Below are 23,665 nucleotides of genomic sequence, written 5' to 3' on the forward strand. Positions count from 1 at the left end.
CTGTGTCTCAGCTAAGTCAGTGACAGTTTTTCATGTCTGTATTGGAGATTCTGCCAAAAATACACTGGAAAGTCTCAGACCACTTTAGAAGGCTGTAATCCTATAATGACAATACTCATTGAGGAATATGATATATTTTCATTGGTACTATAATGATTTTGCCCACAGGCAATTTCTCAGGACACAAGCTCCTTCCTGACACTTCTCCTGTAGCAGTTACCTTTCCGCACTGTGTTAAAAGCACCCCTCTTCCCATCCTAGCAATATAATTTAGCGTGAGATCTAATCGTACATATCATGAGCTTTCCTCTGCTGAGATCACTTTATACACACACATGCACACACCAAAAAGTAGTTATTTTTCTGATTTGCATTCATCTTTCCAAAGAATCCTTTGATCTATGCATATAACCTCCTCTTCACCCCTCCTCCTCCTCCAACCTGCTTTCATTTATTACTACACAGTGCTTCAGTCTTCCCTTGTCAAGGGACAACAGATATGAGCATCCATATTATTAGTCTCAGACAAAAGTGTGATTCTCTCTTCTTCAGGTATATTCTGTGCTTACCAATCTATGCTAATTGCTGCCCTGTTAAACTGAAGACTGGTTTTCAATTTGGCTTTCATTGTTTTAGCTTCCTCTTAAAGCAATTTGTCAATGGAAGTAGAGTGCTAAATGATTCCCAGACAAGGAAGATGTCCTAGTCAGCATGACAGAGCAGGGAAACAGCAAGAACTCCCAACACTTGGACTAGTCTCTGTTAACTGTAACCGATATTGAGTGACTTCTCAGCAGCACACTCAGTCTGTCACATCGTAAGAGAAGAAGGTACTATGGAAAAAACATTGAAAAGAATTAGCAATATCCCATACTATTTACCTCACAAATATTGGTAACACTCAGCATTCAGCTGAACACTTAATTCAGCTCTCAACATAATACACTATATTAGAGTAAGTCACACACCAGTGATCTCCACTGTGTTAATATTATGTTCTATATTTGGAAATAAAAAAATAGATAAAAAATCAGTGATGCTAGAGAATTCAAGCTGATGCAACATGTGTTAGCTCGCTTTCTGTGTAACAGCTTCCCACTCCACAGTAATGCTTCCATTTTGCATTGACAAGACTGCCTTTGAAAAGGATGCATTGATATAAAATTCAGCGAATTATTTAGCCTTAGCTTCCCATTGAATTCATCTTAAGTATGAGTTGGAAGCCTAAAAGTTTTCTTGGATGTGGGCTCAAAACCGTATCTCAAGACATTTTCCGAGTGGAAAACAATTTTCTTACCAGAGTAGTGGTGAGTCATTTGGTCTTTGCGCCTTAGGGCTCTGCAAGTGAGGTGAGTAGCTATTGCTACAGTGCTCAATCATATGAAACCACAGCTGCCTCATCTGTAACCACATGGGCACAAATCAATACCATTAGCTTCAGTGGAGTTATCCTATTGACATATTTGACCCTAAATCCTTACCTAGAACACACAAAGGTGATGACTTGTTGACAGTAACAAAACATCAGAGGACTGTAAGTAAATTTTTCTTTTGTCTTTCTCCAGAAGTTGGCTAAATCGTAATTTGCACTGCACCACTCACTGAGGGAAGTAAGTACAGTGCCCTACTTGTTTTTCCTATATGTCCTGGGCACATTGGAACTGTAGTTGTGGGGACACAAGTGGGGTGCATCGCATGGATAGACTTCTTTTAGCTTTCATTTCTAGTAGTCAGAACTAATAAGATTAAACTGGAACAGGATGTGCTGCAATTTGTGTATACCCACAGCAAATTATCATCTCGGTAGAGGAAGCAGCAGAAATCTCACTACTTAGCAGGGCATCTGAGGCACAATACCTACAAGAGATATTACTGAGATGACAGGGCTCAAATACCACTCCTTGTTCAAAAATCCCCTTGATCATTTTAATTCCCCATATTGGGCAGAGCTCAAGATCAAGTGCTGTCTTCCAGCCTAAGCCTTTTTTCATTTATGCTGCTGTCAAGCGAACGACCTGGCTGTATGTATGTGAACAGCCGTGTGGGGGCTGGCAAAGGAAGCTCATTTGCATACATACAGTCACACATGCAGTTGCATCTAGATATCAGGCCCAGTGCAGCCCTTCCCATCTTTATGTGAAGATTTCCACAAAGGTTCATTCAAAGCCAGTTAGAAGCATGCAAGCTCTGTTAATCTCCTTTGTTATTTTCTACTTAGGATGCATCATTTCAGCTGCAGGCCTGATGGTGCGTGTACGCTGCTTGCCACATCCTGCAATAGGCTGTAGATGGATCACTTGCCGGGTGACCCATCTGCTGCTTCCCCTCAAGGTTAGCCTCCAGTGACCCTTTTGATCAATTAAGCTCAACTTTAGAAAACGATCTTGTTACAGTTCTGTTTCACATCTGGCCTCTTTATGTGGGTCGCTGATACCCATGCAATCCAATTGCTAAGTGTCTCCCGAGTACGTGTTGCATCAGCCTGGTCTGAACCACTTGCCAGAGTTCAGCAGGTCTCAAGCAAACGTTACTTTACTCCTGTATCAGCCATGACTTCCATCACACAATTTCCGCTAACTGCTTATTTTACAACACAAGGCGTTTCGCAGTATATCGAAGGGGAGGATCGGCTCCACTGCACACACAAAACCACACCTCGCCGTGGCCCTCCCAGACATGCCACATCTACCGGGACGAGCCTCACCAGCGCTGCGGTACCGGGGAACCGCAAACCCCACCGCTCCGCGGCCCGGCGAGCCCCGACCGCTGCTTCAGCAGGGCGCTGAGGGAGAAGCCGCCCCCCTCGCTGCCGCCTCCTGCCCGTAGTGCGGCTGGAACGGGAGGTCTCTCCCTTCCACAAACCCGTCTCCCGGCGGCGAGCGGGCGATCTTCCACCCACCCCCAGCCGTCGCCGCTTCCCGCCGCCCCGACTCGCCCCTCGCCTCAGGCGGCGCCGCGGCGGCAGGTCAGGGCAGCCGCCCGCCCGTGCGGCGCTGCGCATGCGCAGCCCGCTCCCAGGCATGCTCACTGGCGGGGGCGGGGGGAGCGGGACGCGGCGGCGCGGCGCTGCCCGGCTCGGCTCGGCTCGGCTCGGCTCGGCTCGGCTCGGCTCCCCTCAGCGCGGCTCGCACCATGCGGCGGGCGGCCGCGTGCCTCCGGGCGCTGTGCCTCCTGCTCCACCTCCGCGCCGCAGGTGAGGGGGGCGGCCGGGGCCGGGCGGCGGGGCGGGGCGGGCCGGGCGGCGGGCACCCGCCGGCGCACCTGTTGTGGCTGTGGCGGGGGGGCGGCCCCGCGGGGGCTCGGCGCGCGCCGGGGTGACGGCCGCCGGCCCCGGCCGGGCAGCGGCGGGCGGCGCGAGCGCCTTTCAGCACCGCGGACAGCGGGCGGCGGCGGGGCGGGCGGCGGGCGAGCCCCGCGCCCCGCGGAGCGGCCCCCCCACCCCGGCCCCGGATCGCGGCGACCCGGCCGGCGGCTGGGGCAGCGCGAGCAAATCCCGCCTCTCGGTCCCTCTTTCTCCTGCTTAACATTTGGTGGCTTTTTAAACCGCCGGGCGGGCGGAGGGCTCGCGGCAGCAGGGTTTCGCAGGGGGAATTGCGGCTGCGGCGGCGGGCGCTGGGCTGCGCGGTGCGGTGCGGCGGGGGGCACGCACCCGCTGCTTGGCTGGCAGCGCGCGTGCTGCCTCACAGGTGCGGGGGGCCGCCAGCGCCAAGTTCCGCCGCCGGTTGCATTCTGATAGTCGTGGCTTGTATTTCTGGCGTAAACCTTGGGCACGTCATGAAAAACGGGGTGTTTGTTCAGGGTCTCTCTCTCTCTCCCCTGTGTGGACTTAAGCATATATACTCTTGGGAAGGAAATAAATCTCGGGTGACCGTATAATCGAGTTAAGTTCTCAATCGGTAGAGCCGAAGAGTTTCTTTGTTTCATCATTTACGGCAAGCTGCTTCTGAAGTAGCAAATGGCTGTTGCACCCTGCTTGTAACTTCACTGAAGTTTAATTGAGAGCAACAACTAAATGCACAGGTAATAATTCTTCCGCTCCCGGGAATGTTGTTTTCAGGAGAGATTTTTAAGAGACAACTAATTTGCATCATCTTACTGCAGAATCATTGAAAGTAAGAATTGGACTTCGTGTTTCTCTTAATATGGAAGCAGCGCACAGACATGTATTCCATCCCCGCATCCCCCACCCCCCCAAATAAGCTGTGTTATGAAAATAGTTGTTTGTACATCAGGAAGTGGGCGCTGCATTCTGTTGTCAGGAGAAGTGGTTTGCCTCTGTTATATTTTATTGCCCTGGAATATTAAGCTACTCTTCATAAAATCTCAGGAGCCTCTTTCCTTTATAACTGTAGTTAGGAAGCTCACGCTGTTATGCCTTATACTTGTATGTGCAAGGGGTTATCGACTGAAAGCTAGGGAGCATTCCGTGATCCATTTTAACAAAAGCCTTAAGCTGCTTTTAGATAGTTCTTTTACAACATGTATTAAAACGATCACCTGTGCAAAATTAGTGTACATGCCTTCTAATCTCAATATATCATCTATTAATAGTGCACTTCACATTAGTTTCGATGCTTCGTCCTTCCACCCTACTAATGGGAACTGGGTCTATACCCTGCCAGTAAGCCATTTACTTTCCTTACCAAGTTTTTCATTAATGTGCTGGGAATGCTTGCAAACAAAGCTTGCCCTTTATTATGAAAGTGTCTCTAATAATGAGAAAAAGGGAGGAAAATATATGTTTATATGGTGTTACTTTGTTCCCTGGGCAATCTTGGAAAATAATTGTTTCAGTGAAGGCAGCACAGGATGGACAGGGGCTGAATTCACCCTTTGTGTATTGGGCACAGCTCCAGTTGGGTGCAACAACTGTGCTTCCTCTAAGGCAGGGCTGGACATAACTTGCTCTGTTGGAAGTCATTGAAGATGTCACAATAATGAAATAAAACAGCAAGCTTAAACTGTTAAGATTTCTGTATTTCATCTGATGCAAGTAGAGAATTTCATCTTACACAGGCTACCACTATGGACATCTTTTATGTATAGCCTAAACTTATGAATTATGTGAATTATTGACAGTGATTTTGCAGCCTTGGTTCATGTGGAATCACAAAATGCATTCCACTTGCCACTAGTGCTACGTCACAAATGATATCCCAAATGTAATTTTTTTTTGTAATGTGGTGGAAACTGCTTGGCTTTTTTGTTCTGAGGCTGAATTTATATGAGACATGTTTCTCGGGAATGCTACAGACACTGTCAGCAGACATTAACAAAATCTCCCTTGATATCAGTTGGTGATAATAGATTTTAGAGAAAACATAAGTCTGCATTGACTTGAGCTAATGCCACAGCAAAAAGGATTCATTCTCTAATGTATTTAAATAGTGCTTTGTAATGAAAAGGCAATGAATGTCATATAGGAAATCTGGTTTCCTATGGAAGGATGATTCTACTACTATTGTGTTACAATAGCCACATATGTATTCACACAAAAAATGGAAAATATTCTTGTCAAAAATATGATCAGAAATATTCCTGTGCTTAAAAAGGTACTGCCTACTAAGTTGATTCAGATACTGATTCCCATAAAGCACGACAGCTGTGTAAACAGAAAATTAAATCTAGTTGTGCTGTTGGTATACCCTTATATTGTTTTCTGAAATCGAAGACACTTGTGTGTGCATCTCTGAAAACAGAATTCGTCCCTTCTGCTGAGTGCAGCAGGTGAAGTAATCAACCTGTATAGAGCTTGCTGTTGGATGAAGACCTAAACCTCTAGTGACTGATTACAGGTCAACATGAACTTTCAACTTACGTTATGCATTGCATGAAAGAGTGCATGACAGCCAGTTTATACTCTTTTTTTTTAGTTAGTATGATCTAATACATGTTCTTGAATTAAAACCTAATGTCTCCCAAGATGACTAGGGAAGCATTGTTTCCTTGTAAAAGAATGGCAGGTGGTAGCAAAAACACAAAGTGATGCATTAGACTAACTTGTAATTAGAGAGCTATTTGAGTCATCCAGATTACTCAACTAATTAACTATTTCACCTCATTTTCTTCTTTACCACATTTCATGAACAGAATTAAAATATATGATTAATTAAATATCCAGTCACAGGAAAGAAGCTTGGAAAATCAACTAAGCTAGAAAAAACCTTAGTTAATAATCACCGTATCAACCCACCACCTGCCTTGTATTAAAAATCGCTAACAGAACATTTTTGTAGAATTTGCTTTTAAGATGAACAAAGCGTGGTCCTGGAAAAGCAAGAAGTTGACAACTGAAGGTTTGGTTAGGTCATTAAGCCATGGTTTCTTGAGCAAAGGCCTTACACTAGCTTGCTATGGGCTTCTATTACCTCATGTTATTATTTTCATCAGTAAAGAGGTACATCAACAACCTTAAGTCAGTATAGACCAATAGCTCCCTACTAGCCTTTTCAGAGAGGAAGCATGTAGATCCTTGTCTCACCCTCAACCCCCAAGCCCGTCAGCGGAATCAGGTAAATAGTAGGTAGGAAATAGCGGCACTTTATCTTCTTGGGGCAATGCTGGAGTAACATGAGGATTGCTTATATCAAGACGGAAATTCTTTGACCATGAACTAAAACTCCTTTGGGTAGAATTCACTAGGTGTAGAAACATATGTTATGAAAATATGTGTGTGTATATATATATATATGTATGTTGTGTGTACATATATGACATACATATTTATATGTTTATGTATTTATATTTATGACTGGTTCTCAGTTAATTGTTACCAAAGTCCCCAGGTGAATGTACTAAGTTCTGCTGAGCAGAGACTAGTACTTCAGCATTCCTGGTCAAACATACACTGTGTGGTATTCTCAAGGTTGGAAATTACTTGAGTGGACTGTGGTTTCTACTTAAGTGTTGGGGGGCCTGTTCCCTATAAAATGCACAAGCTCTGTCGCAAAAATAAGAAAATCTGGGGACTGTATTTCTGGGGTTGAGGTGAGATCTGCACAAAATGCATTTGCAATCAGATCCATTTCAGTAACCTCATACTAATGAGTGAATAATGCTACCTTCTAAATACATTTAGAGTGAATGTGAAGGAGATATTGATTTTAAAAATGTATTGGAATTCTGCTTCATTACACTAACATAACCTAAATGAAGCTGGTACTTATAATTGCCTTCTTTAGAAACATATTGCTGGCCATGAGTGGGTGTTTTTACTAGAATAGACATTTGTGCCTTTTATTAGTAGACTCATGGATAATCAGAGGGTAGTCATCTGCCTCTTTAAAGGTTCTGTTGGGGAGAAATAGTTTTATAATTCAGTATCTGACTTCATATTTTTAAGGAAGTATTTAGTTGGAATAGAGACTCTTGTCATGTTTTTACATGTGGAAATTCTTGCTATTCATAATTATGAAAGACATCGTCTTCTATGATAGGTTCATGTTCAGTGCATCCGTTAGGAAATTACTGAGATTTGTGATCTTGAAATCCCTCCCTAATTTCATTTGTTGTATTACGAGAAGACTGAAACATCTTAGACAGCAAAGGCTGGTTCCAGCATCTCTGGAGAGTGAAGCAGGAAACTTGTTGAAAAAATATGAATTGGGCTCTTGGAGGAGTGTGTCGCTCTAGAAGGAGGCTAATGAGATAGCAGTGGGTGGTCATGTTTGGTGGTGGTCCCCTGCCACAGGGATGTTGTGAGGCTTGATGTGGGGAACTAGAAGGAGGGGTAGGGCTCTTACTCCATGAAGCAGTCATTGTTCTGTGGGATTTTCGGCATGCCTTTGGGATAAGTACTTGGAGAAGCTTAATAAGATCTGTTCAGAAATCCTCAGTGTGATTTCCTAGAGCAGTGTTACTGCAAAAAAACACCCAGCCAAAAATTTGAGACTGAACTTGACTCCCCTTCATACCAGCTACTGATTCCCATGGAGATATTATGTATTTCATAGAGTTACTATATATTTACATCCGTGTTATGCATAGCAGAAATTAGCCTCAACCTTCACTTGGAAAATGACAGTAATCATAAAATTAGCAAATTGATGCAGCACTTTCTCACACCTTCTGAGAAAAAAAAGTCTGATGTGAGACTATACATTAGTATAGATGGATTTGGTACATTAGTGCCAGGGCATAAGTATGGCAGAATACTTAAGTGCCTTTGGGACCAATGTCTCATCTCTTAATTCCCATGAGTAGACCTAGTGAAATCAATGGTCTGTGGTATCCAGTTTCATTATTGACATATCTGGCAGCAGGCCCATAAAATGAGATGCAAAGCGTCTTTTTGAAGAAACATACCACTTGTGCTGAATTCAAATTCATGTAACTGTGGATATTTTTGGCCAGGGCATATTTTTTTTTCCCTACTGAAAAGGATAAATTCAGCAAAAATGAATTTGCAGTTGTCTCTATTTTCAGTGGATTGTTTATTAGAAAAGGAAAAAAATTCCTTGCAATCATCACTCCCCCACCCACCTTGTGTGTACTCCCTCCCTCTCTTGGGGGTGCTCTCACATGCTCACATGTGTGTGCATGTGCTTGTTGCTCTCACATGCACAAACACACATAGAAAAATGAACAGTATATACATGCAAACATTTTGTATTAATTGATTTTGTGTCAATTTTTTGTTTTGGTCAAAAGTTCTGAACATTTTGTTTAAGGGGAAATCAAACTATTTTTCCAGTTTTTTACAGTTGTCTTGTTCTATGCTTGCTTAGCTCTGGTGTAGGTTACTTGCTCTGAATTTTGACATGTCATGGGCACTGTGCTGCAAAAGGGCTGGCCTTTTGATGACTGGACCTAGCTAGGAAAGTGTAGAGCCTTTCCACTGGAACAGGCTGCCCAGAGAGGTTGAGTCTCCTTCTCTGGAGACATTCAAACCCTGCCTGGACACGACTGTGCAACCTGCTGTAGGTGAACCTGCTGTAGCAGGGGGTTGGACTAGATGATCTCCAGAGGTCCCTTCCAACCCTGACCATCTTGTGATTCTGTGTGTGATTCTATGAAGGACTGTGACCTTGTAGCCATGTAGTATGGCGCTGCCATTGCCAGTGACAAAGCCATAAGCTTTGTGCCGAGTTTGCAAGGCCTCATGACTGGGGCTTATCAGACCTGCTGTGCCCAGTCTTCCCTTGTCCTGCCTGTTTTACTCGGTTTAGCTCTATCAGCAGTTTCTCTAATTGACCAAGCATCTATAGCTGTTCAAATCTTTTTTATTTTTTCATGGTACAACTCTACTTTATACAGGTAGCAGTAATACAGGTTTGGTAGAACAGCAGAGGCACTGAGTGCAGAGGCATGGGATGCAGCATGGAGTGCAGGTGTGGGGTGTTAAGAGATGGGGCACAGGCTGGGCACTGAAGACCCCGTGCTATAAAAAGCTCAGTAATAGGTAAAAATGCAGACCTGGAGCTTGAGAAAACTGGTTTTAGGGGTTAACAAAGAGAGCAAAGAAATAGTATCTAGCATGCGTACTTCGCACCTTTTATAGTAAATTTAAATGTAACCTGGAGCTGCAGACCAATTGAAGAAAGAAAAAGGTGTAAATGCCTGTTAGCAAACAAATATATATACGTATGGCCCTAAGAGGAAGGAAGAAGAGAGGAGGAAGAAGAATCCACCAGCACAAACATCATATTCCTTCTGGCAAAGGACTCCAGGTGCTGAAAACTCCTAACATTGCCCCATTGCCAACACTAGTGTGAAAACGCTGACCTTAGGACCCAGAGAAGCAGAGTGTGGGTGTGGGTGTGTGAACCTTACATTCAGCGAAAGGGATAGATAATTTTAATTGCATTATTGCTATTATTGTGACTTTTCCTGTATTATTATTCTTTGTTTTCTATAAAAGTTAGATCTAGACTAACAGTGCTGCTTGAATTAGATTAAGATTGTAATTATGCTAACAATAAACTCTCAGCTTTGCTTACATGTGTAAGGTGAGCTTCATCTTTGTTCAAGAGCAAAGCTTTGAATGTAATAGAGCTGAGAAATTCTAGCTGAAGGAGGGTGTGAGAAGCTACGCAGGAGTATGCCTGATGAAAGTTCATTAGGTCTAGCAGCCTACTTTGGGTGAGGAATAGCTTCATTTGTATTGCTCTAACGGGTTTTGTCTGAAGAGGAAGCTGTGTTGTGAAGGAAGGATCTGATCAGGCTTTGTGTTTTGACATTATTCTTTGAATGATGGAAACAGTCACAAGCCTGCAAGTCCCTCTGCTACAAGGGCTGTGGTATGTATGAAAGTATTTTCTCAGATGAATTCTTTTGCCAGTTCCAAAACTTCCAACATGTTGCTTCATGTACGTGCTATCAAACCAGCAAGTGGATTAATATTTTTCACCTTTCGGGTTTGCCTGATTTGCCTCACAAAAGCACTTTTGAAAGTATGTTCTGTTATCCAGCTAATGTTGAAGTCATATTCTAGCCACTGTTTAACTGCATTTTATTGGTAGTGATTTTTGGTCCACCTTGCTAAAGATGAACAGTAGTTTGTGTTTAGCTAAAACTGCATAGCCTATCCTAATGAGATTTAGATTTGATTGATGTACTACTATGCTGACAGTAAGACATATTTTTAACTAGTCAGTACAGATGCAAGGCATATTGCCACCAGAGAGCTTTTCTTTTCATTTGTGCTTTCAACTTCCTGTAAAACATTTTTATTTCCCACCAGATATGTTGATTCCTCTGATGTGTTTTGGTTGGGTTTTTTTTTTTCTTCCAGTAAGACAGATGAAAAAGGTATAAAAGCAATACATTTTGTATCTTTTAAAGTCACAGCGAAAGGAAGATCCTGTTGCTTGCGTCAGAAGGCTGCCCTCACAGCCCAGAGAAGACAGAAATCTTTTACACCTATAGTAGTGTTTATCCTGTGTCTAGTAATTACCAGTAGTGAGCACTTCCCTTAGCATCTTTGTCATCAGGACTCCTGAGAGTTAGAGCCATGCTCAGGAATGGCTAGCATGACATTAAGCATTTTAGCATTCCCCTTTCTCTGGGCCAGCATTTATTTGGCCCTTCTATGGACAAGAGAGAACTTCGAATTCTGCTCTGCAGGGTGTGAGTCTGTTTCCATTTCAATGGACTAAAAAGAGGCAGGCAATGAATCTGTTAGAACATTGGCATTATTGGAGAGGATTGATCAATGGTCTGCATAAGTACATTGACCTGCCTCTCACAGTGACCCTGGGTGCCTGTTCAAGAAGAGGTGAACCACTGTGCAAGAGGTGATAAAGACCACGCCTGGCCAAAGTCTGAGGCTGGTTTACAGGGTGTGAAGAAAGGTTGTATAGGACAAAGAGCATCTTTCAGAATGGTGAGCTGAACAGAAAGGAAAAAAGCATGGGGGACCTGAGGGTATGAAATTTAATTACCAAAGTTTAGCAGGTCTTTTTAGTGAAAATGTGAAATTATTTGGCAACAGCATTAAGTATTGTAACTCAAATGAAATTTGAATTAAATGTATCTTTGAAACCAATCAGTCAAGTTTCAGCATGTTTTTCTCTTATGAAATGACTCTACATTTTCTGTTTTTTTTCCTCCAATTTCCAGCTTGTTAGCGTGAAAATCTCAAGCAGTGTAATATACTAAGATACCTGTAACTATAAACAGACTTCAGTGTTATTATAAAGCTAGTTACAGTATTGAGTTTTAAAGCATATGCACTATGTGTCTATATTCATTTGTGCATTTTACTTACTAATTGGGTCTAGCACAGCAGTTCTGTGGATGGATTTGGGGTGACTGCACTTCTTAGAAGCAGTAAATATACAGTATACCTCTCATTACAGATAATGGGAATGTTCAGGAACTTGCCTTGTTATGAATCTAATTTGTTCAGATTAAAACAAATAACAGACTTAAGACAATGACCTCAAATTGTTTTTCCAGACACACACTAAGACTTTAGACACCATTATCTTGGCCCTATCAGTTTTACAAAAGAATCTTATGTCCCACTGGGACTCTCCTTTTCCAGTCAAATAAGGCTCTGGTCTCTGACTCTAGAGAATGTGAGGTTAAAAAACCCCTGTAAAATGGTAATATTTTTATGTTTTAAAAAAAGAAAACCGTGCTATGTTACTTTCTAATGGATGTTGATTATCTTGAAGTTTTTTATCTATTTGGGAGAAAGTGAAGGTATTTGAGAATTGGGAGTCTTACCAATTTTCTGGCAGGCTGCTTTAAAATAAAATGTCAACTGTCTGAGACTACTCAGGGAGTCAAGACAGTCTAGAAGAACCTTAGGATTTCTCTGTTAAGCAGAGGCCAACTGGGGCAGTCAAAAGTGCCCACAACATCTTTCACATCAGATTTACCATTTATTGTAGACTTTCATTTCTGCATATATAATACAAATTTGTAGTGTAAGACAGGCTCAGTAGCGTGTGCTATCTAACATTCTTGTGATTTACCCATCTATTATCATGAGAAGATTTTGTGCTTCCCATATACTGGGACCATATGGGTATTTCGCATGGACTTCTACTGATCCATTCTCCATCATTCTTCTGTAGATTGGATTATCTTTTTTTTCTTTTTCATTTAGAACAGAAATTGTTTTATCTTGTATGTTTCTGTAGACATCTAAGAAAATCAAGTGAACACAGAAAGCAGAACAGCTGGAACCAGCAGAATGGAGTTTTATTGAAATATTTCCAATTTTCCTTTCAGGATAGATGATGAAGACAAATATGGCAACTGGTGGCAATGGTAGAAATACTGAAATCAGTACAAACAGTGAAGATGTTCAGATGTATAAAGCATGCATTCTACATCACCCTGAATCTTCTTGCTGCACTTTAACAGATGAGGTGTTTCAGTTGGTACAGTTTTTAGAAGCAAAGCTCCAGCGACTGGCTATGCAACTAAAGATAATCTGAAATTTGGAGGAAGGAGAATACTGTTGTATAGGAGAAGCCAAATTAGAGAGGGGGGTTACAGTGAAGGAACATGGAAGCAAGATCAAGACAGGCTTTTTTTGTTAAAAAAAAAAGTTATAAGGAAAAGTAGGAGCAGCGTGTGGAAGGAAGAAGGAAAAGTCAACCAGCAGATAAAGAACAGAGGAAGACCTCTAACAATATTCATCAGGAGCTAAAGCCTAATAAAAAGAGTGATGACCAATCACTACATTGTAAAGACAGAAGAACTGGAAGACAGAATCAACAAATCATACCAGTATAAAGTCACAGTGCAGCATCTGTTACTGAGGGGAACAGGAATGGTTATAAGGTGAGATGATCTACAAGGAGGAAGGGTAGGTGGACTTCCAGGAGCAAAGATACATACAAACCTGCTGCAAAGAGAAGGTCTGATGTGAGTTTGAAAGTAACCATGGATTATTGTTCATTTTGGAAAAAATAATGAAATAATATTTTCCACTGACATAAAAATTGCTATACTTAGCTACAGGTAAAGCTATAGGTGACTTAGAAATAGGTGAAGACTCAGAGTCTTTTTGATTAGAAGAAATAGCGTGGAATCACAGTCTGAACATCTAGTCTATTGTCCTCAATGCCAAGGCAGAATAAACTATAATTCTTTATAAATACATTTGAGGGGAGGGAATTTTAGGAGGTAGAATAAAATTATTTTAGTTAAAGGGTGATATCAGCACTGGGTGAATATTACAAGTCAGTCATGAATAACTACATTTGGCAGTAGAGTTCAGACAGAGTAGTGTGAGCAGAATATCAAAACTCACTTTAGGATCCGGTTTGCTAAGCTTATGGAAGAGATACCTCTAGGAATTCTATTTTTTTGAGCCTTGTCCTAAGCCTCATTTTCTGAATTTCTGCATGTGTTGGGATATCTGAAGCTTAACAGGCACCAAAATCACTTTTTTGCTGTCGTACTTCAGTTCTTCATAGCTTCTCATGGTTTCCCTGGTGACCACAAAGGAGCATTTGCTTTTTCTGTATAGATGTAGAACTTGATACAGGAATCCCAGTTTTCTCTCTCTTAAGGGTTGGAGACTGGCAGTATTTAGAGGTGAAGTGTAGCAGAAGTGCTGGTGTTTCTTAATGACTTGTTTCTCTGAGTGTCTCCTAGGTGCATACTGCTTGTGTTCAGAGCTGAAGTCTGGGGGTCAAGAGAGAATATTTTACCCCTTCATGAGCTTAAGAGAAAGCTTTACGTTCCCCTGTAGTATCAAAGGGGGCCCGCTTGTCAGGGTCACCGGAGGCATCCGTCACAGTCTGGGAGCCAAACTCTGATTGTGTTTGGGGCTTTATCCTATGAGGGCTACTTAGGTCTACTGAGGTCAATGAAGTTTTTCACATGGGGCACCCTAAATGCATGTAACCGACTTAAGCTACTGGGGCTACATGGACTTCTCCAAAACCCAAATTCAGCCTTCTAATTTTCTTGAAATGCATTTGAACCTCTGTGCTGTCAGCTGGTAAAAATAGATTTGTGAGAGTGCAAAAAGTATGTTGTGTAATTAGACTTATTAATTTCTTATTTCTACAGGATGGCTCTTTACCAAAACATATTTTGTTGTCCATCTTGAAAATCTGCTGCATCGGACCATGTATCGAATCCACTGCAGGGATCTGTGTTGCTGGTGTGATTTTTAGCATTCTAATGGAAGCAAGCTTGCTGGGATTTGGTGGGAAATGGTGATAATGCTGTTAAAAAGTAATGAGACTGATGAGCAGGCAAACCTTTCAGCCGCTTCCTTTATTGTTTTATCAAAAATAAGAAAACTATTCATGTTTTTCTGTGTTACTCTGGATTCAGCCAGGATTAACTCTGAGGTCATACTTGGGATTTACCTTAATACTATTCAGTGCACAATTTGGGCTAGTTCTTATTTATATTTTTTTTATGCTTCTTTCAGTAAAAAGAAATGAAATAAAAGGGGAATTTGGAATATTTAAGTGTGTAGGAAGTACAATATAAAGAATTCCAGGAGAATCACAGTGGAGAAACTCCTCAGAAACAAGGATGTAGGAATGAAGGAAGCAAAGAGGAACCACAGTCACCAAATGTGTCTGTAGTTACATTCCTGTATTTATCTATGATCAGAAGACATGAAAAAGAAGTGACTGTGGGAAGTAGGTGGCTATGGGAAGTGCTGATGTTTTCTTGTTTTTATTTTGCCATTCACAACTCTCTACATTGTTAGGTAAGACAAACCCTCAGGATTTTATCAATGAAGCCAACCTCCACGAAGCTTAATGAGATCCCAGCAAGCTGAACAAGCTTTGAAATTCAGCAACCTTTAAGACTATACTCTGCAGTTTCCTTTTTTTTTTTTTTTTCCCTCTTGCTCCCAGTCATCTTCCCAATCAAAACCTGACAACAGATGTACACATGTGACCTAAGTGGTTATCTAGGAAATTACCAGTGTGTGTTTTTACCGCGTAAAAGAGTAGCCTTAGGTTTAGCATTGTACTTTATAGGAGGATTTCTAAGTGTACTGCAAAATGCAGGATTCTGTGTTGTCTTCTTCATATTGCTTTTCTGCTCATGTATGTTACAAATTGCTTTACTGCCTACTGACATGGACCTGCTTATGGCAGAGAATGTGTTTCCCGATGATGCTTGGCAATACTGTAGCATGAATAAGGTATTGTCCTTGATTTTCCTAACTGAAATTTCTCGAGGAAATGAGGTCAACAGAATGTAATTACCTACACTGAAATCTCCTAAGGGCACTGGGTAGAGCTATGCAAATGACTGATTATTTTGATTTGCTTACAGAAGCAAAAAAATCAGAGGCAAAAATCAGTCTGAATAGAGCAAAATGATTTATTGTTCAACCTGAATTGAAACATGTTGTTGGTTCTTAACTGTTCTTCACAGCTCATTATGAGAATTAAAATAACATTTATTTTATATATTTTAAACTAAAAATCAGCACAGAAATTCAACATTGCCATTAACTCCAACAGCTTCTCAAGAGGAAATTCCAGGCTGATCAGAGCAAGCTCTCTGGGTTCACTTCTCTTAGAACACAAAGTCCCTTTTGTAGCACAGTGGGTTTCTCAGAGCGCTCTTCCAGTAGATGACTAATGCAGTTTCAGTTACTTTTTGTCTGTAAAGGAGCTGATCCTTGCCTATTTTACTGCTCAGAGGGACAGCCCGTCTTCCAGACTAGAAGCTGAACTGGGCTGTTATAGCTGCTCTGTTCTTCATAAAGGCATGGAAGATTCACTGTGTTTCAGCCATTAAAAAAAAAAAAAAAAAAAATTAGTTCTGGTTCCTTTTGTAAAGGCATAATTAGAAAGTATTTTGACTATCAAAAGAAAACTTATTTATTACTAATACATAGTTTATTAAAACCATGTAATCTAAGAGTTCTTTGTGCCCAACATCAGGGTATGCAAAGTATGGCTAAATGCACACACCTGTATCTCCTCTGTAGCGAGCCAGGTGCTCTGTTGGCTGGCTAGGCAATGCTTGATGAAGGCTGGGTCATAACAAGGGACTGTAAAGTTTCCTGATTTAAGCAGCTGAACAAGGAATGCAGAGTTATGATTATGGTCTCAGGCATCTGAACTTTACCTTTCTTCTTTTTCTTACGTGTTTAAGTCTGATTTTTGGATTTGGTTCTTGGCCTTTTCTCCTCAAATCCTCATATATAGAAGATGATCACAGCAATTCTCATATTTGCTATTACTGGGTGAATTGGAAAGTGGACTGCACGTGTTTTCCTATTGGAGTTGATACCAATACAAAAGTTGGACTTGGCTCAGCGTGTGCTCTGCTCTTGCACATCATTTTTGAAATGTTGCCCTGGCTGGAAGTATAAATAACATTTTAAAAGACTATGTAAAAAGAAGTTTAAGAATGTGATACACTTCACGTACTTAGTAGACTGTCTGTAGTGTTAAGCTATTGCTATAGAAATTGCATTGTGGGTTTTTAAGGGAATTCTTATATTACACAAATATTCTTTCCAAATCTCGCAGAACCCAAAGATCTCATCACATTTCCAGTGCCGTCTACAGAATATCCAAGAGAGACATTCTAAACTTATTCTTCTCTTTCTACAGGCTGCTTTTCTGGAGACAATGACCACTTTTTGGCAATTCATCAGCGAAAGAGTGGAAAGCCTGTGTTCATTTATCACCATGTGCAGAGTGTGGAGAAAAGTCTGGATACTGACAGCTATAAGAATTCCAAACAAAATTTCCATTCCTCTTCCCACACCAAAATAAGCAGGTTGCACCCTGCAATAATTGTTAAATCAACCTTCCCCAGACCTGCCTACGACCCATCCCTTAATCTGTTAGCTATGACTGGTCAAGATTTGGAAATAGAAAATCTTCCTATTCCTGCAACGAATGTGATTGTTGTGGTAAGTGCCTTTTTCCGGGTTCTGGAGGTGGTTTTTTGGGGTTTTTTTTTGTGAATAAATATGCCTGTAGGTAAATACAGACAGATTGTTATGTGGGGAATCGAAAGTTTGTGTTCCACTGTCTGGCTGGTCATTAAATCTAAATAATGACTGCACAACTCAAATCTCTTCACTTCAGTGGAATTTGCTTTCATATAGGCCCACAGTGATCAACAAGCAATCTGATGAACCCGTGGAAAATATAGCCTCTCTGTAGGTAAAGAACTTACCTTTACCTCAAGTGCATTTAGTCCTCTTGTCTTGATTGATGTTTGCACTGCTTTTGCTGCATGGTTTTTAAACTGATTCTGCATAGGGCACAAGAAAATGTACTTTATGGAACAATTCTACAGAGGCAGGGAGATTTTTAAAAGGCTGACACAAAGGTTTCATTCATTTCTATTTCCCCAGTAAATCCACCATAATGCTTACATAGCTGTTTGAAAATAAGCCTGTTTCTTGCAAAGAATAGGACCTGTGTTTTTGTTGGTGTAAGCCATATGTGCTCCTTCTGTGACCTGTGGGCTGGGACCGTCCTTGTTCAGTTAACTGTATGTGATCTTTCCCATTCTCAAAAAAAGTGATGGCAGTTCTCCCTCCTACAGTGGAGGGCACGTCAGTGGAACTGTATGTTGATGCCACCCTGCTGCATCCTCACGCTTCGTGCCAGTAGAGCCACATACTGTGAGTAGAGCTGTCCTCTGTGGAGTGCACAGCAGAGTCTGTATATGCTCTGCTCAGACACTGCTCTGCCTCACCCTGCTGCATAGGTAGCCCTGCTTGATTATGGAGAAGAGCACTGGGTTCATCCTTCTACTTCCTGGAGGGAAGAATAACCATTCATAATGGCTCACGTACTCATTAGAATGAACTAATAAAGATTAAACTGGAACAATGTGACTAATTACAATCAGCAGCTATTTGCCTAATTCTGTAAATTACTCTGTACAGAAGATGCTAGATTAAAAGAGAATGGCCTTTACAAACAAGGAAAGAAGATAGAGCATACAACATTAAGGCATGTTAGCACACTAAGTCTTTCAGGATCTTGTATGCGTTCCTCACACTGGTGGTACCTCTAGAGATCTGCCCTTGTGAACGCACCAAATACGACAAAGGCTAGTGACACAGAAAAGAATAATCGGGGGAAAAAAGGCTAGTAATTTTATTAGTCTTACATTAAAGTTTTAACAGTTAAAAATACTATCCGGGAATTAGGCTCAAAACCTGTGCTCTGGACTTGTTGCGTCCCACATGAACAAGACCTCCTACTTTGAGATTAGATGGCTAGCATAGTTAGTGGACTAGATTCAGTTGTATGTAAGTGTCCGTATCAGAGCAAAATAAGGTTCTGACGTTCTTACTTCACCGGGGACATGCCAACTGTACACAGAGTCCCCAGTCAGCACTGACTGGTACTGATCAGGAAGAGGAGATGCCAAGCAAGCTGGATACACCTATGCCCCAAGCTAGTGTAAACTAGCAGGGCCAGCCTCATAGTAAAGGTACCTGCTCTCTTTCCATAGCAAGTATTATTTCACCCTCTGTGAAAGTGAAACCTTTCTGTTAGTGCAAGGAACTCAGAATATGCATGGCCCCTCATTTTTTCGTTAAATGATGCTGTTATTTATGGCCTGTTATTTTAGTAGAGCTTTGCACACTTCTGGAGTCAGTTCTCAGTTTGCAATGGAAGAAACCTGCAAAATATGCTGGGGCTACCTTGATTTTAAGTTGACTGGCTCTGTGCCTGCATTAAAAGCTAAATGAGGCAGAGTTTCAATTGGTAGTCACATAAAGAAAAGACCTATTAAATCTACATTAAGTTCTCATTAAGTGACCTCGGTCTGAAGCTTTGCTACTACATTTCTAGGATGGAGCTGCTGCTCTGAAGCCTTCTGTTCTGGCTGAGAACCATATGTGCTTTAAAGGGGGGCATAACAGCATGAGCTAATCACGACATGAAAGCTGTTTGTAGCTTGGGATCTTCAGCTGCCTCTGGATGCGTTGAAGGACAGTGCTTTTGGTTTGCTTTTAATGTCGTCCTTTCCAAAAAAGCCATTGGGGAAGCATATGTTTTAAAGCTGAGGTGCTGAGAGTCAGACAGCTCCTTGGACTAATCCCACCCTAAGAAATTTTGAAGATGTCTTCCTCCAAAGGGCAGCTGTCCCACAGCAGGGTGGCTGCCATAATCCAAGCACAGTCCTGCTCCTTCCAGGTCTCTGCACTTCAACATTTTGTTTCTCGCTCTTGAATGTCACCTGAAGTACGTTGTAATGTTAATGTCATTGCCAGGGGAGTCTTGGTGTTTTGTTTGTTTTTTTTGTTTGTTTGGGGGGTTTTTTTGTTGTTTTGTTTTGTGGTGTTTTTTTTTTTTTTTAAACGCACATATATCACTCCCTCTTTGTTTCAAACTAGCATTTACTGCTTGTTGCTGCTTTTCAGTTTTTATCATACATGGCGAGCAGCAACATTTGTTGTTTTGCCCTGGCTGACCCTTTTTGTTCCAGCCTTTAGCAATGCTGTTGGTTGCTCAACTTGAAAGGGCAATTGCTAGTGTTAATGCTTCCAGTAATCCAGTTACATGACTAGAGCACATTGTGATTTAGTATGAAAGCCAGCAACGGGGGTTATTTTTTTGAAATAAATCAGTGCTGTTGTGTCTCTGCAGAGGGGAGGAAACTGAATTAAATCTAATTTCAGTGTCTTGAGGTCCATTTTCTTCATCATCGAGGTAGAAATGTAGGGTGAAAAGATGCTTAATGTAGAATTATTACAAGGTTACATTTTGTGCTAAGGACTGGACCATCTGATAAGCAAAATGTTGCCAATGCACAGCAGAGTGCTATGAAGCCAGGAATTCTGCAGGTATTGTGTCAAAAAGTGATGTTTTGTGACTATCAATAAAGAATGCATGCTAAGCAGTAATTTTACTGAACCTGGGGAAATTGTAGTGCTTGTTTGCCTAAGGAGCAAGGATTTATTTTCTGGGAGTGAGTTTTAAATAACTAACAGAAGCCTTTCCGTCACATTACCCAGTGTTAAGTTCCTGTTGGTTTGGGGTTTGGTTGTGTTTTTTTGTGTGTGTGTGTCCGTGTGTGTGTGTTCAGTGCACATTGTTTGCTGAGGGAAGTGAGGACAATCCAGAGCTCTTAGAAGCATTTTGACTGTTCTATAAATGCCTTAGCGCTTACCCATATGTTCTGTTTAGCTGTCTCTCTAAATGATGTGTGTCCAACTCGTATTAAAATTGCTTGGTTAACATATGGAATTATATACTTTTTTGTAATACTCAAGAGTTTTCTATTTGTATGGGTTTATTTTGGATCTCAGAAACTACACAATCATCCAAGATATTAGAGAGTTAGTAGTGAAATGATCAAGTTCTCCAAATGTCTATTTGTGTTTATTCCAAGTCTTTCCAATACTGAATGTGAGCACCACCAAGGTCAAGGCAGTACGTGGAAAGTAGAAGTAGTCTGTGGATCCAACTACTTATGATTAAAAATGTTACTGTCTAATGCACTTGTTAAAAAATGCACATACATATGTATATGTAGTTAGGGATGAACTTGAGAGAAAAGCAGAAGGACTTGTAGTGAAGGTTACAGCTCACACTAGGTCTTAATTATCTCCTCATGGAGGTGCTAAAGCATCGTCCCTTGTAGCCTGCCAGTATGGTATGTCCAGAGTCTCTGTTGGGCACACAAATGTGTTGTACTAGGACTGGGCCAAGCTCCTCAGATGCTTTTTTCACTTATATCCCGTGAAGTGTTTCAGAAATGTAAAGGTAATAAATTTGCTCAATATATCAAAATTTTTCCTTTCACACCTTGGTATTACTATATACCTTCTTATATAAATGTGAAAATCTGTCTCTTTTTCTGTTGCTTGGAAACTCTACAGTAGCATTAAATTCAGCACATCAGTTTTGTTTGGTTTACATGAGTTATTGAACTGAGTTGATTTAATTAGAGTTTCTCTCAGCTAATGTCAATAGGATGTAAGATTCACAGACAGCTACAGAGCTTATGTTGCCTTTTGCATAGCATTTTGCATAAGGCTGAATGGCTCAGAACTATACCTCTGCCATACCATTACATCTATTTTGTCACCAGTATTTGAACCGTCTGCCTTCAAGCACACTGAAGAGCACAGTGCTAGTGATACTAGTGCTTGGAGAGAGGGTTCAGTGGAAAAGTCCACAAATGTATGTTTCTATAAATAGATAGATAACCACATGTGAACTAGGTATTCAAGCTTCAGTATAGGCAGTGGAAATCTAGCCTATTGGTAGTCTATTAAGCTATCTAGCACATTTCTAAACAATTTCTGGGTTATCGGGAAATTAGTATAGATCAGGGACCATATCCAAAGTCAATGTGGTCATCCTGTTTTGGAGATGAGTACTGACATGGGCCATTTCCACATCAGTTTTCACACTGCCAGAGAAAAGTATCAGACACATTTCATCTGCTAGTAGAATGTAGCCTTGATGTCTGCTTCAGGGTGAACTATTTCCCTAATCCCAAAGGGTTGTAGTGACAAGATTTCTATTGATGATAGTGGGTGCTTAAGCAGCAACTGCACACTGACTACTTACCTATTTGTATATATTCATACACATACAGAGATATGTATGTTTAGTGCCGTCTTAATCTGGAGCTGATCCCAGCTTAAACAACACATTTTATATTTAAATAATGTGGAAATCCTTTCCAAATCTAGGCACAGTTCAAGTAAGTGTCTTCTGGGTGGCTTTGGGTAGCTGAAAACCATGAGACTGTGAAACCACAGCAGAACTGCTTTTACGCTTACGTCAAATTTATCCCATAAATAATGCTGTATCCTCTGTCTAGTTTTGCTCATACTACATACTCAGAGAAGATGCATCTTTTACTTGCTTACTGACATGGCCTTACACGTCTAAGTTCCCCATTTCCTGATGCAGCGGGTTTAATTACAAATGTCAAGGCCCAGAATTTTCTTTTCCCTATATCTTATTTCATTATTCCCACATCTTTTTTTTTTTCTGCTGGAAATGTCTGTTTTTCTAATTCTTTGTACTTTCTATGAAACCATGGTTTCCATGTGGAATGTCATCCCTAAGGCCCTGTAGTAACAGACAGCATGTCCTGATCTCTCTTCCTTTATGTATCCACTCAAGACTTTTGATGCAAGACTTGCTTCTTCCTTTTAAAGATCAGCCAAAGAAAGGGAACCAGACTACAAAATAACCCTACTTTCTGAACATTGAAATTGCCTCTACTGATGGGCGTTGTTGGAGTACCATAAGAACAACTGTATGAAGAGAGCTTGATAAAAAGGTGGGGGCATCCAATCCCTCCAATCATTTCCATTTTTTTTTTAAAAAATCTTATAGGTACATTTTTTTGGAGACACTTAATATAGTTTTCTACTCATAAAAATGGAACAACGTCTATGGAATTTGCTTTTTACTTTTCTTCAGATGAAAAAAGCATGTTTCTTCTCAGTGGTATTTTGGTAATATAAGATGCCCTCTTTTTCAAGGCTAAGTCACGAAGTTTTACTGAATGAGAGGAGTAGGACACAGAGGGCCCTCTGAGTCACAGCACCAAGCTGTGTGTGATCTTTCTGTGTACCAGAAGGTAAATGACCTGAGAATCCCAAGAAGAGAAGATGCTCTGATAGGTTATTAGTGAAAAAACATTATTTCAGATTTCCCCAGCTGTCCGCTCCACTGACTGTTTTTTCATAATCTCTTACTGTTTTTTTTTTCACTGATATTGGATACCTTGCCTTGAAATAAGATAAAGTATCTTCCTTTTTTTTCAGTTGTTCTTGTTAGGAGCTCTTCTCTCTTTCAAATACTGTGGCAGCCTTTGCTGGCACAGCATCCACCCAGTTAACTGGCCCAGTAAGGCCATGGCAAACAATCCGCAAAGTTACATTCAAATGATTCTGTCTCAGTCTGATAAAAACGCATATAAGCCTGTGAGAATCTTTGATAGCTGAGAGTGATCCATTAGACCAGAAATTTAGGACTGCTTTTAAGAGACCACAGACCAAAAGTCATTCTTTGTTTGGGAGGGAGAGGAGGGAAGAGGAATGGATAAGGCAGAGGATGTTCTTACAACAGTTCTGCAGCAAGTGGCTTGTTGTTGCTCATGAATTGTTTGCCTTCCATCATCTGTTGCGTGATACGTTGTACTACAGTTAGTTTGGAAGTTATTTGAAATGGTAATTTTATCTTCCTATTACACCCTGTACAGTAATGTCCTAATTTTCACTGGGATAGATGTAGATGTATGTATATATAGTTCTATCTGTGGC

At 41.1% G+C, this 23,665-nt stretch overlaps 1 protein-coding gene across 2 annotated transcripts in view; it reads left to right on the forward strand.

Moving 5' to 3' along the window:
* The first annotated feature begins 2,675 nt into the window (after nt 1-2,675).
* PTPRR (protein tyrosine phosphatase receptor type R) overlaps nt 2,676-23,665 on the forward strand; it is a 148,022-nt gene continuing 127,032 nt past the window's right edge. The window contains exons 1-2 of one of the 2 annotated variants that reach the window (XM_055809017.1): nt 2,676-3,193; nt 17,010-17,314. In XM_055809017.1, coding sequence (XP_055664992.1) covers nt 3,133-3,193; nt 17,010-17,314 — 366 coding nt within the window. In that variant the 5' untranslated portion in view covers nt 2,676-3,132. The remainder of the gene's footprint in view (nt 3,194-17,009; nt 17,315-23,665) is intronic. The other variant, XM_055809016.1, reaches the window with a different exon arrangement.

This window comes from Falco peregrinus, chromosome 6 (genome assembly GCF_023634155.1).
Source record: "Falco peregrinus isolate bFalPer1 chromosome 6, bFalPer1.pri, whole genome shotgun sequence".
NCBI lineage: Eukaryota > Metazoa > Chordata > Aves > Falconiformes > Falconidae > Falco > Falco peregrinus.